At 39.5% G+C, this 15975-nt stretch overlaps 1 protein-coding gene across 13 annotated transcripts in view; it reads right to left on the reverse strand.

The window, feature by feature from the left end:
* The window catches only part of MITF (melanocyte inducing transcription factor), a 220717-nt gene that overhangs the window by 28244 nt on the left and 176498 nt on the right, over positions 1–15975 (reverse strand). For all 13 annotated transcript variants that reach the window (XM_068557793.1, XM_068557790.1, XM_068557786.1 and 10 more), the window contains 2 exons: positions 1585–1812; positions 458–541 (listed from right to left, as the gene is read on the reverse strand). In XM_068557793.1, coding sequence (XP_068413894.1) covers positions 458–541; positions 1585–1812 — 312 coding nt within the window. The remainder of the gene's footprint in view (positions 1–457; positions 542–1584; positions 1813–15975) is intronic.

A 15975-nucleotide genomic window follows, 5' to 3' on the forward strand; every position in this document is an offset into this window, starting at 1 on the left:
TCATTAAATGAATAAATAAAATTTCAAAATATATTTTCCATGAGACTCCATTTTATAAAACAATATATAGATCTCACCCACACGAACATCTTGGTTTTACAAATATCCTGTCAAAGTTGCTAACCTATAAATCTGTATAACATATTTTGATGATGGTATCTAAATGAAGTACAACAGCTTACATTCTATTTTCTTAAAATTTATGTATTTTAAGCACTGTTTAATGACTTACAGCAACTCAGGGAAAAATGCATTTTAAGTATAATTTCCCTAGTAATTTTTTAATCATGAGACATTGTGAAGAAAATAGCCCTGTTCATAGCTTCCTCAATTAAAAAAAAAAAAAAATCAATGGGGGGAAAAAAAACCCTTAAGTCATCAGGAAAGTGTGATGAGTCACAAATATAGATCCTCATTACAGAGCGTTACATCTTTGGGCTGCTGAGTCATTCAGTACCTGCATGCACGACGCTCGTGAATGCGTGTTCATACTTGGGCATTCGCTCTCCGCCCTGTTTTGTTCTTCAAACTTATAAAATCCCTGCAAAAACACAAGCAGAATCAGCCTATGATCTGGATTTGCAAATGACTTTTCAATGACATATTCATACGAGGCTGACGGCGCGGCAACAAGATGAACTAAGCTTTCCGATAAAGTGTAATCTGACCGAGAAACAAAATAATGAAGGAAGAACTTCTTCCAGTAAATCAGCTTGACAGATGACAAACATGGACAGAGAAGAATAAGATGGTTGGTTTGGACAAAAGGGAAAAGACATAGTCCCTCTAGAAATTAAAATCAACCAAACTTCAGAAGAGTCACCTCTGAATCACATGAATATTTCAGAGGACAAACTCCACTAAAATGAAGCTCATCATCTCATATTTGGAAATAACGTATTAAATCACAACTCTCCTGTCAGGTATGCTTCAAATTTTGATGCAACAATTAGCTTGAGGTACGTTTGAGCCTTGTCTCCAACCCAGCCTTTACAAAAAGCAGATTTCACCAGCAGTGGCAATTTTATTAGGAATCCGAATTCACCCAGCAAGGAAATCTTTGCTTTTCTGTTAGATTTTCATGTGCTATATTCTTCCAATCCAGCCATGCACACTCTGTGCTTTTTTTTTTTTCCTTTCCAACTCAGGGAGAAATAAAAATAACATCCCAGACGTTCACAGCAAGCGGAACTTCTAAACCGCCTGTCCGACACCTTTTCTATTTTTACTCTCCCTTTTCCACCTTTCCTTCTCTCCCTGCATTTTCACTGCTCTGTAAACGGAAAGGAATGGAAGAGAACACTCAGCTAACGAAGCAGAAACGGGGTGGAAGAAAAAGTGCCCTCGCGTCTAGGTTCTGCTCTGAGGCGGCCAGGTCCCCTGCCAGGAGCCATAACCCAATAACCCGGGGATGGAGACAGGGAGAAGAGGCTGGAGGGTGACAGCTAGAATGGGGAATCGGGGACAATGGCCAGCGAAGGTGGCCATGCGGACAGACTGGAGTCCACGGTCAAGTGCGGGAGGGAGATCCAACAGACAGTCATTCAGTGTAAGAAAAAGGAGAGGGGAGGAGACATGAATTACCTCTTTTTCACAGTTGGAGTTAAGTGTAAGCATAGCCATGGGGCTGTTGGGTGCGCTGCTCCCGGGCACTGGTGGCATGACATGGTCGCCAGGCTGGTTTGGACATGGCAAGCTCAGGACTTGGTTGGCATGTTTATTTGCTAAAGTGGTAGAAAGGTACTGCTTTACCTGCTGCCTTTGGGCTTGCTGTATGTGGTACTTGGTGGGGTTTTCGAGGTGGGTCTGCACCTGAACATAGCCACGGAGGGAAGAGAAGAGAGCGCTGTTATTGGTGAGTTTCGGACAGCTCTTCTTTCAGGCACAAGCATGAGATGGGCCAGTCCACCAACAGAATAGATCATTAAGCCCCTGTTAGGTACCAGGCACTGTGCTGATGGATTTTGATATTACTGAAGTTTAAAGGCTAACTCTTAGGATTTGGGGTAATACTCTGCCCTGTTTCATTTCCCTGCTAATTGGCGGTCCATCATCTCTTTAAAACCTTGTGCCCTTCTTCTCATGTCTGATGACTAAAAATTTGCCACGATCTGTAGGGCAAAAATTTCCCCAACACACCTGAAAGAGTTTGTTAAGATCAAAACAACAATCTAGAAGAAGGCGCATAACTTGATTCATTTCAGTTTTCTTTGGCAAACATAACCGCTTTCTGTTTAAAAAAAACACAAAAAACCCTCCTTAAGGAACAACTATAAAACGGTTGTAGAACGGAAACAGAAACATTCGGATGATTAAATCAACTAGTTGTGGATCAGTTCCTCCCACTTGCACTGGGACATGATTGTTCAACATTTTAATTAAGATCTTAAACTCAACATAAAAAGCAATTCCACATTAAGCAGTTTCTTTCAAACACATAGCACTTCTATGTATATGTTTTTAAAGGCATGAATATTAAGCCACCAACATTATTTTCCTTCTTTCTTATAGACATTAATAGAGAATAAGAACTTTTTTAAAAAAAATCAATGGTACTCAATTTAGTCGCATTTTCCTTGATAAACACAATTTAATCTTAGAGCCATGAACAGGAGCTGAGGGAGAGAGCACAGCCATGCAACAGGGGAAAAAAATCCTACTAATATTTACTTTATTCAAAACTACATTGAATTACTGATTATGGTATCAAACAATAAACAGCATTAAACGGGAAGACATGTACTTATTGAAAACTGTGTCTACTACAATAACATGAAAAGGTGAAACGCTCAATTTATTGATTACATTTCAGAGACTAAATATAAGAATAAAGCTCACCTGATAGTGATTATATTCTAGCATTTCCAGCATAACCACGTTTTAGGTGGCCCCAATCCAACAGATAACGGTAGACTATTCACTCCCTCTACTTTCTGTAACTCCGATTCGTAGACTCGCATAGAGAAAGTACTATAAACAAGGTATCCCGAGACACCACCGGAAACTTTATCACAGCAGCCCTGCTTATAATAACCTAAGCTAATTAGTTATGCATGTAAAAAAAAAAAAGTTCACACAAAGGGCTTTTTTTTTTGGAAGCCCTACGAGTTTGCTCTTAAATATTGATATCAACCCCCCCGCACCCCACCCAGCTTGACGTCATACTTTTTTTTCATAAATATAAAAGAACCTTTTTAAGGGATGAGCTATCAAAGTCAAACTCACTGTCAGATCAAGGCCAATTCACTATTCATCTTTAGTTCCAGTAGTATTAATAGACAATGGTATTTCTCTTTCAGCAATAGGTTAAGAGCTAGATGCCCTCTTTGGAGAACATTGCCTAAAAGCTACACATGAGACTTTGCTAATGGCCGAATAACTCAGCCCTTCCAAATGCAGAAAGAGTGCCTTTTAGTATGGGGGAGTCTCTGATGAACTTTCAAGTTCAACAGTCTCATTTTGCATCCTGGTCTCAATGTGCATCTCATTCTTAGCTGGACAGATATATAAATTTCCTACTGACCTCGCATCCGGAAGAGGGGGAGCTATTCTAAATAGAAAAGGAAAAATACATACATACAGAGGCAGTTTTGGTTATACATTTATGTGGAAAATAAGAAATACACATCTCCCCAATTTAATCCTCAAATTAGGAAGCATAAAATTTTTCACTAAAAAATCTTTTAATATAATTCTTGGGGCTAGAGAAGAATAAGAGTTATCATATACACAACTGATGCATTTATATATTTCCTCATTTATTCATTCCATTATTTACTGTTATTATGTGCTAAACACTGTGCCAGGCACAGAATACACATTGTGAGCAAGTAGATATAATTGCCAGGTTTATGACCCTGAGAGTCTGGGGGGAGGCAAAGGAAGATAAAAGGCAAACAAATATATATCTAAAAATTATGATAATGGTTGATATGCACTGCTGAATTGGTGAGATACTTTAAGCACAAGAATTTGAAATTCAATAATTCCATCCAAATGCCCAGGATAATGAAGTCCTTTAGTTGACAACCTCAAATTGTTTCAAATGACTGATCTAACATGCACACAGAGGTTCACAGAGACATTTTAAGTTTCATAAAGGGTCCAGACACGATAATGATGAGGACAATAGACAATTCTAAAATAAACATAAAATGAGGGCAATGGGAGTAATGTGCTTATTTCACTATTACACTTTAAACACAAGGGGCTGCACACTTAAAAATAAATGTTAATTCACTGGCAGATCCTTATTTTTAATGAATCAGAATTTTAAGCTTCAGTAAGGAAAAAAGCAACTTGTTCTCTATTTGGCATTGTCAGTGAGGTCTTTAACTACAACCAGGTTGGGGTAGTCAGAGAGGGATGTATTTTTGCCCTTTTACTGTCAGTGTCCTTTTAAGTAAGTTGAGAACTGATTGGCTATAAACACTATGGAGAAGACAGAACATCCCCAGATGTCTCCACTCCAAACACCTAAAACAGGTAACATAAATGAGGTCATAATCTGTAGTGTGTAATAGGGAGTGGTGAGGTCTGTGGCAAACTAGAGGGCGGATATTTCATCTAAAAGGAATAGCTAACATAAACTGCAACTGATTGTGGCCATATGGGAAAACTATTCCAGTCTAGCTAGATCTTCCAATTTTTCAATTTAGCTGGCAATCTGAACTTGTTTTTTAAATGAAATCTCCCAGATTACAAAAATGACACCGAATTGTTTGATTTTTCATATTGTAGAAGACAAATCAAACAAATCTGTTGGCTGGACTCAGCCCACAAGCCAGTAGAATGTGGTCTCTGCTCTATAATGCCCACAAGGAGAATCTTCCTATCTACATTCCCTGGGGGGGATGGCCTAGGTTTTGAGAAGTTAGTTCCTCTTCTGAGAACTTAGCATCGAATCCAAGCATTCCTGGTGCTTCTCTGACAGGGATATCATGCCTGACAGCACAGTCAACAGAAGAATTAAGAAGTTGAAACCTGGGTTCAAATTCAGACTTTGCAGCTTACTACTTTTATGACCTTCTGCAAGTCATTAACCTTTCCAGGCCTTCGTCACCTCATGTGCTCAATGGGAATGACAATAGAACCTGCCTCTTAGGGGTGTTTTCAGTATTAAATGAAATCACACCTCTACCAGGCTTAGCAACCTATCTCAAACAGCAATTCTCAAACTTTCTTTTTTGTCCTAGGACGCTTTTAAACTGTTTGAATTTCTTGTGTTTATGTGGCTTATAGCCATCCATATTTCTCATCTTAGGAATTAAAACTAAGAGATTTTTAAAACATAAGATTACCCACTAGCACATAGTCCACTGGCCATTAGAACAATGACATTTTAACACATCATGTAGCCTCTGTAAAACTCTTCTGTATACAGATATCCCTCAGAATCCATGGGGATGGGTTTCAGGACCTCTTCAGATAGCAAAATCCACAGATACTCAAGTCCCTAATATAAAGTGGCATAGTACTGTACTTGAGAGATGAGCATGAAAAAAGGAAAATAACCTCTTGGTATTATTATGAAAGTAGTTTTGACCTGACAGAACTACAGGAGTCTTGGAGACCCCCAGGGCTCTCTGAGACACTCTGAGAAGCGCTGCTCTGGAACAGTTAGTACTGTTGCATTATCTCCACCCCATCCTAGCCATGCCATCCCCACTGTGTGGTGGTGGTGTGTGACACAGCCTCTGTGTGTGTTGCTTCCCTCATATCCAAAAGATGCTGGAGGGAAGCACTAATTGCCCTAACTTCTCATAGCATTATTATGAGGCTCTATACTACAGTCCTTGGAATATTTTAAAAGCCATATAAATATAATGTTCTGTGTTCAACCATCCTAAACCATAGCTTTTTAGTGAGCGATTTCCCTTTCATTAATTTTTAAATAGCCAAACAAGCATGCAACTGAAAACATACGTGGTGTTAAACATCTACATGATTTCCTGATAATTTTTTCATGTTTTTGACCTTGAAACCAACTATACCACAGAATTCGGATACCAAAAGTTGGGTATTGCTGAGCACTAGAAGCACAGACCACAAAATAAAGCTGGAATACTTCTTACTCTATCGAAATATAGTATTTTATTGACGTAACTTATATTTCACATAAATAAAGTATGTTAGCTATCTGGATCAAGGGCAAAAATCCACTGGCTTTGAAACTTTTCTTCCTTATTACTACTACTATCTTTTTGCCCTTTTTCCTTTCTTCATTCAGATCCTGAATCGATAGCAAAAGAACTGGAATAAATCACATTCTAATTGTCACAGTTTAGCTTCGCCACTTCCCAGGTGACACTGACAGGTTATTTTCCATCAGTTTCATTCTAAAGAGATCCTGGAGCACAAGGTAAGATGGTGCCTGCAGATACTATCAAATTGGCTGACAAAAGAATTCACTGAAGGAAAAAAAATCCCCATTTGATGTTCACCGTCCTCGTATTCCCTCTACTATTTGTAAACCAGAATAAAAATAAAATTGAGCGAAGATTCCCATAATCCTTTTAGTTTATAATTGATTTTACTTTTTTAACAAGTCAACAAAGTATTTAGATTTCTCATTCTGTGTTTAGAGAGAGAATGTGTTCTTTTGCTCGGCAAGTTAAAGAAATAGTAAAAGGATTATAATTCAATCAATTGCTATCCACTACCACTCCCAAACCACTATTCTTTTCATTCTGTTTTTTAAAGGACTATGTACAGAGACGGTCAACGATGCAATCACCATCCCTGAGAAAATGATGAAACAGAGGAAGCTAGTTTTCTGAAATAATTTGAGCAAAGTCTTGCCCAGGGTCACATCTGAGAGGTGCCAAGATTCTTTTCAGTCCCACAATTATAACACTACCACGAAAGAAAACACCAGTCCAGAACACATGTTCTCACTCAGTCGTGTTTGCTGTACAACCTGTACAAAGGTCTCCCTAACAAAAAAGAAGGACAACAAGAATACGAATCCTGACCTAAGACAGAAGAATCAAAATCATATGCAGACAAATAATAAATGCTGGAAGAGGGTGTGGAGAAAAGGAACCCTCCTATACTTTTGGTGGGAATGTAAATTGGTGTAGACACTATGGAGAACAGTATGAAGGTTTCTCAAAAAACTAACAATAGAGTTGCCGTATGATCCAGCAATCCCACTCCTGGGCATATATCCATAAAAGACGAAAACTCTAATTTGAAAAGATACATGCACCGCTATATGTTCACAGCAGCACTATTTACAATCATCAAGACATGGAAGCAACCTAAATGTCCATCAACAGATGAATGGATAAAGAAGATGTTGTATATATACACAATGGACTATTACTCAGGCATTGAAAAGAATAAAATAATGCCATAGGCAGCAACATGGATGGACCTAGAGTTTATCATACTAAGTGAAGTAAGTCAGGCAGAGAAAGACAAATAACATATGATATCACTTGCATGCGGAATCTAAAAAATTGATACAAATGAGCATATTTACAAAAAAGAAAACAGACTCTCAGACATAGAAAACAAACTTATGGTTTTCCAAAGGGAAAAGCAGGGGTGGGAGGGGAAAAATTAGGAGTCTGGGATTAACAGATACACACTACTATATATGAAACAGGTAAACAACAAGTCCTACTGTACAGCACAGGGAACTATAGTCAATATCTTGTAATAACCTATAATGGAAAAGAATCTGAAAAAGAATAGATATATATATGTATAATAATCACTTTGCTGTACAACTGAAACTAATACAGCATTGTAAATCAACTATACTTCAATTTTAAAAAGTCATATGCAAAAAAAAAAAAAAAAAAAGTCATATGCAAACAAAAAGCAAAAACAATGAGTACTTAAATAAAGGAAAGTCAGAAGCGACCAAGGTTGATATGCCCAGGTCCTTTTCTCTATCACAGGGATCTGCCCACCTGCCCAGTCAGGCCTGCTCCCTGTTTTTGTATGGCCTAGAAACTAAGAATACATTTTACATTTTTCAATGGTTGAAAACCATCAAAAGCAGAATGATATTTCATGATACATGAGAATTCTATGAAATCCAAATTTCAGTGTCCATAAATAAAGCTTCCTGGCACGCAGCCCCGTCCATTCGTTTACACGTTGTCCACGCTGCGCCCACACTACAGCAGCAGAGCCCACGTGGCCCCCAGAGCCTAAAATATCTACTGTTTACAGAAAATGTCAACCAGTGCTCTGTAAGAAAGGTTTACCAATCTAGAATTCAGCTTTCCTATTATGTTGAAGCTTTAGCAAGGTTTGAAGAATCAGGTGGTTTTTCTAAAGAGAAATAGTATATGTATAAATAATTTTATAGTTGCTTTTCCATATAACTGGACTTAAGAACACAGGATATGCTTATTATCTCCTACTTATGATATGTCATAAGTACCAAGATTTTTTTAAAACACAGAAAACAATTAGCATTCATTCACTCAAAATTGTCTACCATGTACCTGATGATGTGCATTTTATATGTTCACTCCTAGCTTAGGTCAATTCAAAATAAAACTAAGAAGTCACTTGGATAGCCTACAAAGTATTCTTGAAAGCCTCTCCTCACAATTTTTAAAGATCATATGACGACAACTGACTGAATACAGAAGGAACTATGGACTCTGGATTTTCATAGTTTTAACCTCTTATTTTGAGTTGTTACCATCAGAGAGTATACCCAGTCGTCCTCTTACCAAATACAAAAAGAACTAAACACAGGATTGGGTGCGAGCCTTAATGTCTATATAAATCATCTGGGATCTTGTTAAGTGCTGTGTGATTCTGTAGGTCTGGGGTGTGGCCCAAGGTTCTGCATTTCCAATAAGCTCCCAGGGGATGTCCACCCTGCTGGTCCACAAACCACACCACACCTTGAGTGCAAGGTTTTCACCTGGACTTCTGCCCCGATCAAAAGAGTTCTATCTTCACATTCATTCACCAAATACTGTCTGAGTACCAACCAGATGCCAGGCAACTGTCTTCATCTTACACAGGCTGTTTGGGGCAAGCCTCACCCAGAAGATGACATTTAAGCACAGACCTGAAGTTGGGGAAGAGAATGAGCCAGGCAGATGGGCGGGAAGAGAAACCCAGCAAAGTACAAAAGTCCTTAGGTGTGGAGAAGCCTCCCGTGCTCAGGGAACAGCAAGGAGGCTCTTCACACACATTCCTCCCTTGGCTGCTTCTTGACCGCACTCGCCTGGTTTTCCTCCTGCCTCTTTCAACATTTCTTCTCAGTGGCCTTTGCTAGTTTTCTCCTCTTCTCTCCCTCGTAAATGTCAGAACGCCTCAAGGCTCAGAGCTTGATTTCCTCTCTCTGCACGCACAGCCCTGGTGACCTAAGCCAGGCTCCTGGATTTAAACAGCCTGTTTAGATGTCCTGAACTCCACACTCAGCTCCACCTGCTTACTCCATTGGGAGGACTGCAGACATCTCAGACTTAAAGTGTCCATCCTCCTCTTCCCCCTATGGTCTTCTCCATCGTAGTAGATGGTACCCCCATTCTTCCATTAGGTTAAAACATAAGAAATTACCAAAAAAATGACCTTCATCTGGTTCAACCTCGTTGCTCATTTCCAAAACCTTGGTCATCTTTGATTCATTTCTTTCCTTCACACCCCACATCTACTCTATCAAGAAGTACTGGCTTCTTTTTCAGAATATATCCCGAATTTAACTAATTTTCACCATCTCTACTGTTACCACTTGATCCGGGCCACCATGATTTCTCACTTGGATGACTGAAAGCCTCTTGACTCTTCCACTTACTTCTGTCTGTGCTCTTTTGCAGCCTATGATCAATACACTGTGTGATCCTTGTAAAATATGGCAGATCATGTCACTCCTATGCAAAAAGAACCCCTCTGTAATGGCTCCCTGTTTATGTCTGAGAGAAAACAAACTACTTACAATGGCCTACAGGTCCCTAAACCAGAACTACCTATGGGGCTTGTTAGAAATGCATATTCTCGGGCCCCATCTTAGAGCTAACGAATCAGAATCTCTGGGTGAGGATCAGAAATCTATGTTTTAACAAGTTCTCCAGGTAGATTCTTATGCACAGTAAACTTTGAAGACTCCAGCCTACTGTGCCCCCTTCCCCCTCCACCCTGGGGTCATGACCTCTCTGATCTTATCTCCCACAACCATCCTAAGAACTTAGAGACCCCAACTCCCACCCTGCCAGTGCTCTCCATCCCCATACATACCCTGCTCTACTTTGTCCAGAACATGGCCTGGCACATAGTAGGAGCTCAGCAAATATTTGGATAATTAATGACTGAATGGAGGCAGTGTGGCTGAAATGCATGAATGAGGGGGGAGACTAGAAACTAAGGACAAAGGGTCAGATTGTGTAAGGCCTTGTACAGGTTGGAGGCTAGGATCCTGAAGCCTCTAGAAGCGTCCTGAGGAGATGGAGAAGTGGTAGACCCTCACTCTTCCTAACTAATTCAGAAATCTCTGGAGGTAATATCTCCAAGCCAGGCCGTTGATTCACAGTGCACCTCCCTAGTCTGAGTTATAAAGCTTCCTTTTCTATGAGGACAGACCCAAAGGTTGCCAACTCTTATAGCTCTCATCCACGGTGCTTAGGGCCAGGATCCTGGAGATCTGTCTCCATCTCTAAACTGTAGACCCCTTGATAAGTCACAGTTAAAGCAGCAGTCCTCAAGCTGGTGGCCCATGGGCACAGTCCACAGGTATGCCTTATTGCCTACAGAGTAGTTAATTAAAAACTGGGAGTTATCATACTAAAATTTGGATTTCTGATTTCTCTGGATAAAACAGAAGATCTAGCAACAATGAACCACCTTCTAGTGGGCCAGCAGGGGGCAGAGTTGAGAAGCAGCTTCCCTCTTTTGATGGGACGCTTGTTCTTCATTTTGCTACATTCCTACCACTCCTTATTCTGACACTGACAACTGGCCTGATTTACTCATTAATCTGCCTGACTACTGAAGGCATTTAAATTGGCAAACCCTGCTTTACCTTTCACACTCCACATTCCAGGAGGTAGTTCCAAATCTGATGGAATGATGGTGGCATAAGTGGGATTAGAATAAGCCGCACTAAATGAACAATCTCATATGATGTGAGTGAGGAAAAAATAATAAATTGATATAAACTTTTAAAAGGTACATACACGTTCATCCAGCAATTCACACTTTCAAGAACTTTTCTAAGGAAATCATCAGATATAAGGGCAAAGATTTAAGAACACAGAGGTACATCAGAGCATTGCCTAAAACAGAAGTGGACAAATTACTACCCTAGTGCCCACCGCCTATTTTTGTAAATAAAGTTTTATTGGGACACAGCCACACCCATTCATTTACATGTAGTCTATAGTCTTTCAAGCTATTACAATACTAGAGCAGAGTTGAGTAATAGACCTTATATCCTCCAAAGCCTAAAATATCTACTATCTGGCTCTTCAGAGAAAGTATGCCAACCATTAATCTCTAATAACAAAATATTGGAAACAAATATCTAATAGAAAGCAATGCATTCAATTAATTATGAGGGAGCCATGTAAGTTCAAGGTTCCCCTATCTCAGCACGACTGACCCTATGGCCAGGTACTTCTTTGTTGTGGGGTTGCATGTGTATTATAGGATATTTAGCAGCATCCTTGGTCTCCGCCCAGTAGATGCCAGTAGCACCTTCCCCCCAATGCCAGTTTTGACAACCAAAAATGTCTCCAACATTACAAATGTCCTTGGGGTGGGGAGGGGAACTGCCCCCATATAGATGGATACAATACAGTGAATGAAGTCCATATTTTATAAAACTATTAAATGAAGGGGAAAGTTCATCATGTAAGTAGGAACACAAAGCAGGTTAGAGTCACTACATACACTGTGACCCTAAACGGGCTTAAAAATGTTGTTTATACATATGCATATACACACACACAAAAACCAGTTACAAATCATTCATCAAAAATCTTCTTCATGCCTGTCTCAGGATGATTAAATTATAGGTGGCTGCTACCTTATTGGTTCTTTTTAATATTTTCTATAATGTATATGGCACTAATTTTGTAATTTTTTTAAAAAAATCTATATATTCCACAAAAATTAAAGTCTGTGCATCTGGACAAACAAAAATATATTCAGGCAGAATTCCTCTACTGAACATTTTGAAAACCACAAATAAACCTATGAAGTTGTTATATAATGATGAAATCTGCCTCATTTCAATTTTTTCTTTAAATACTTGATCAGATTAAGAAGACCTCGTTATTTATTAAATTTTTGGTCTAACATTCAAGCCCAGACAGTTTGAGCTGGTACAATGTTTGACACATTTTTATGGTTTTGTAAAGGGCCGCAATTACGTGGTAACCATGGTGCCCTTAAAATAATAGCTCATTGTAAGGACCGTCGAGTTCTCCCCCCTCCTGATGGGAGCTGCGAGTGCAGCATTCCACGTGCTATAACTTTTTTATGTGCCCCAGTTTAGCACTGCCTCAGAATTGCAGACGCCTTTTTGTTTCAGCATCCCCCCAAAATGCCCCTATTGTTTGCAGTTTATCGGGTATTAGAGATCATTATGACACAGGCAGCAAAATCCCTTTTCATAAGGACAGACACTCTTAAGAAACTAGCAGTGGTCAAGTTTGTCAGAGATGAAAACATTGCCCTGGGCCTAAGTAAAAGGTCAGTCAGAAATGAGAGCTGAATGCTGCTGGTTTGAAGGTCAAGTCCACATGAGCCGAAAACTGGCAAAAGCAGCCACCTCATAATAACACAGACTTTAGGGCCTAGATCATGAGACTGAGGGGTCCTCCTGGTTTTTGAGGAAATGCATTGTCTTGGGCAATTCCTAAAACTTGTTGTATAGATTATGTGATAATGAAATTCCAGTCTGGAATTAACAACTCCAACAATAACTGTAGCAGCTCACAAGCACTTTCTGACTGAGAGTTTTACATGCAGGTACATCGTAACTACCCCACTGAACAACCCAGCCGTTCATTTAACCAGCATTTATGGAAGCACTGAGGATACAGCAGCCACTAAAGCAGAGTTCTTGAGCCCGCAAAAGCCATACTGAAGTTGGGGAAGCAGAGACAAACACGATGGCAACAAATCAGCAAAGAAAGAACTTCATACAGTGACACAAGTGCAATGCAGGAAAGATAAGAAAGAAAGCCACTGGGAGAAAAGAAGGCTACTCTGCAGTGGGGACATTCCAGCTGAAACCCAAATGATGAGAAGAAGCCATGTGCGTTGAGAATCAGAGGAGCTTAAATCCTGAGCCGGAAGCAGGTTGGCATCTTTGAAAAACAAGAATGACATCAATAACCCAGCCAGCGGGGCTGGAGCAGTGACCAGGTCAGTGCATAAACTGAGAGAGATGGTCAGGACCAGATATCATGGAGCTTTGTAGGCCACAGAAAGGAATTTGATTTTTCTTCTCTGCTGCTTATAAAGAAGCCTTTGGGAGGTTTCAAGCAGAGAAGGGACAAGACCTGATGAACATTTGTCAAATATCACTCTGGGATTGATGTTGATGGGAAAGAACAGTGGACACAGGAGAAACAATTAGGAGGCTCCCGTAGCTACATATATGAGAGCTGCTGATGCCTTGGACTCAAATATTAAGATGCAGTTGGATATGAGATACATGCTACTAGCTCTTGTCTCTGGCTGCTTCTTGGCTTCCAACAAAACTAATTTAAGAATAGCACATATGTTAAAGGACTTTCTTACACAATGCTCTGAAATGTCTCACACCAACACCAAGAAGTAACTATGAATGACGCACAGTGTTGTAAAATATTCCATGTATACCTGCTTGGAACACATAAGCTAAGTGTATGGCCAACTGCCAGAGTGCAATGGAGAGAGGCAGCCTTGTCTTGTTAGTATCTGGCTAGAATTTCAGAGAGATCTGACCTCAAATCCTAAGCGAGCTGCTTTGAACCTCAGTTTTTTATCTGTAAAATGGGATCATGGATACTACTTACCTAGTAGTTGCTCATCTTGTTGATCAGTTTAAGTGATAGAATGCACGAAAAGTACTTAGTATGTAGTTAAGTGCTCAATAAATTAATAATGCTCTCTATTATTGTTAGTCCTGGATTTTTTGTTTTCACATCCAAGTAGGTCATTGTTAGATCATTTAGCTCATCCATCTCAAAAAAAAAAAAAAAAAGGTCACCTTGAAGGAGTGGAGAGGGCAAAAAGGAGGGGGGGCAGTTCAGCCTCTTTCGGTATCCTTTTATCTTTTTCTCTTTGGCTGACTCAAATATCACAGATGGATGCCAAAGATAAGAGTAAAAGGGGAGAAACAAGAATCATAGAGCATGGGACACTCGTTAGCTGGAGTATCATACAGAAGGCTTTGTGAAATCTTTTTTCTCTCCCACTTCCAAAGGAGCTAGCTCAGCTACTTATTCTTAATCTGGGCCTTAGGGAAAGTGGAAACTCCTGAAAATTGTATGAAAACTTTTGACTCTGCGTTTTTCTAGGAAGAGGTCTAACATATTGAAACATTTAAAGATGAAATTACATGTAGAATTTGCAGGTAAGAGGGAGGTATATACAGAAACAAGATGAGCCCTGAGTTGATAACTGTTGAAGTTGGGTGATGAGTATATGAGGGGCTCATTATATTATTCTCTCTGATTTTATTTAAGTTTGAAACAACCTATCCACATTCATACAGCGCATAGACATTTACATTCTAGATACTTCATTTATATTCATTTTCTATCTTCTTTTTCTATAAAAAGAAAAGTCCTATGGTAGCATATTTACTAAGTAAGCACTTGGTCAATCTAATAACCTACCACAAGCATAAATGTCTGCTTTTTTGCTCACTGTTCTCGGTCTTTGCCTGAAGCTTTCCTCTAAAGGAGCTGACTTTATGTTGCATGAACTGATCGCTGTATTCAATATGCTCCAGGTCATTCCTCTGTACTGTCAGCCTGAGCGCCTCTCAGAGAAACATTTTGTTAACTAAGTAAGTTGGATCTGCCCATGTAGTGTTCTCACTGATAGAATCAGGAGTGTGTAGTTTAGCTACAAATGAAATTTTTATTTATTTATTTATTTATATATTTAAAATAAATTTATTTATTTATTTGTTTTTATTTTTGGCTGCGTTGGGTCTTCATTGCTGTGCTCAGGCTTTCTCTAGTTGCGGCGAGCAGGGGCTACTCTTTGTTGCGGTGCGAGGGCTTCTCATTGCCGTGGCTTCTCTTGTTTGGGAGCACGGGCTCTAGGCACGTGGGCTTCAGTAGCTGTGGCACACGGTCTCAGTAGTTGTGGCTCGTGGGCTCTAGAGCATAGGCTCAGTAGTTGTGCTGTACGGGCTTAGTTGCTCCACAGCATGTGGGATCTTCCTGGGACAGGGATCGAACCCGTGTCCCCAGCGCCGGCAGGCGGATTCTTAACCACTGCGCCACCAGGGAAGCCCTGAAATATTTATTAACTTGTGCAGAGGGTACAAAACTGAATTCATATGGACCTTTTCGGATCAAAATCAGGACAACCTCTTTCAAACAAAGTGGCTGATGATCTACATTTATGTCACAGAAAAAAGTACAGTCATCTGAAATTGAGCTGATGAAGACATTTAGGAGGAGTTCTGGTTTTCCTCACTAAAAAAAAACTGTTCATTTGCAAAAAAAAAAAAAAGATTTATCACACTCTACAAAGCAAATTCTCAGAGGGATTTAAAATTTGCTGCAAATCTATAAAAAATGTAAAAAGGTAGGACACACCTATACAAAATCAATATATATAACTGAGGTAGCCCCATGTGGATTTCTTTGTGTGACAAAAATAATGGATAAAATGTGTGAAGAGGAAAGGGACAAAATACATCTTTTGAGAACAGAAATGGGAATTTTTAAAGACATAAGAATATGGGAACATACTGGGGTTTCTCATAAAGAAGAAAAATAATTAAAAAGTGAAAATGAAGTAATTACTGAGAACTCATATACCAGGTAG

This window comes from Eschrichtius robustus, chromosome 12 (genome assembly GCF_028021215.1).
Source record: "Eschrichtius robustus isolate mEscRob2 chromosome 12, mEscRob2.pri, whole genome shotgun sequence".
Lineage (NCBI taxonomy): Eukaryota > Metazoa > Chordata > Mammalia > Artiodactyla > Eschrichtiidae > Eschrichtius > Eschrichtius robustus.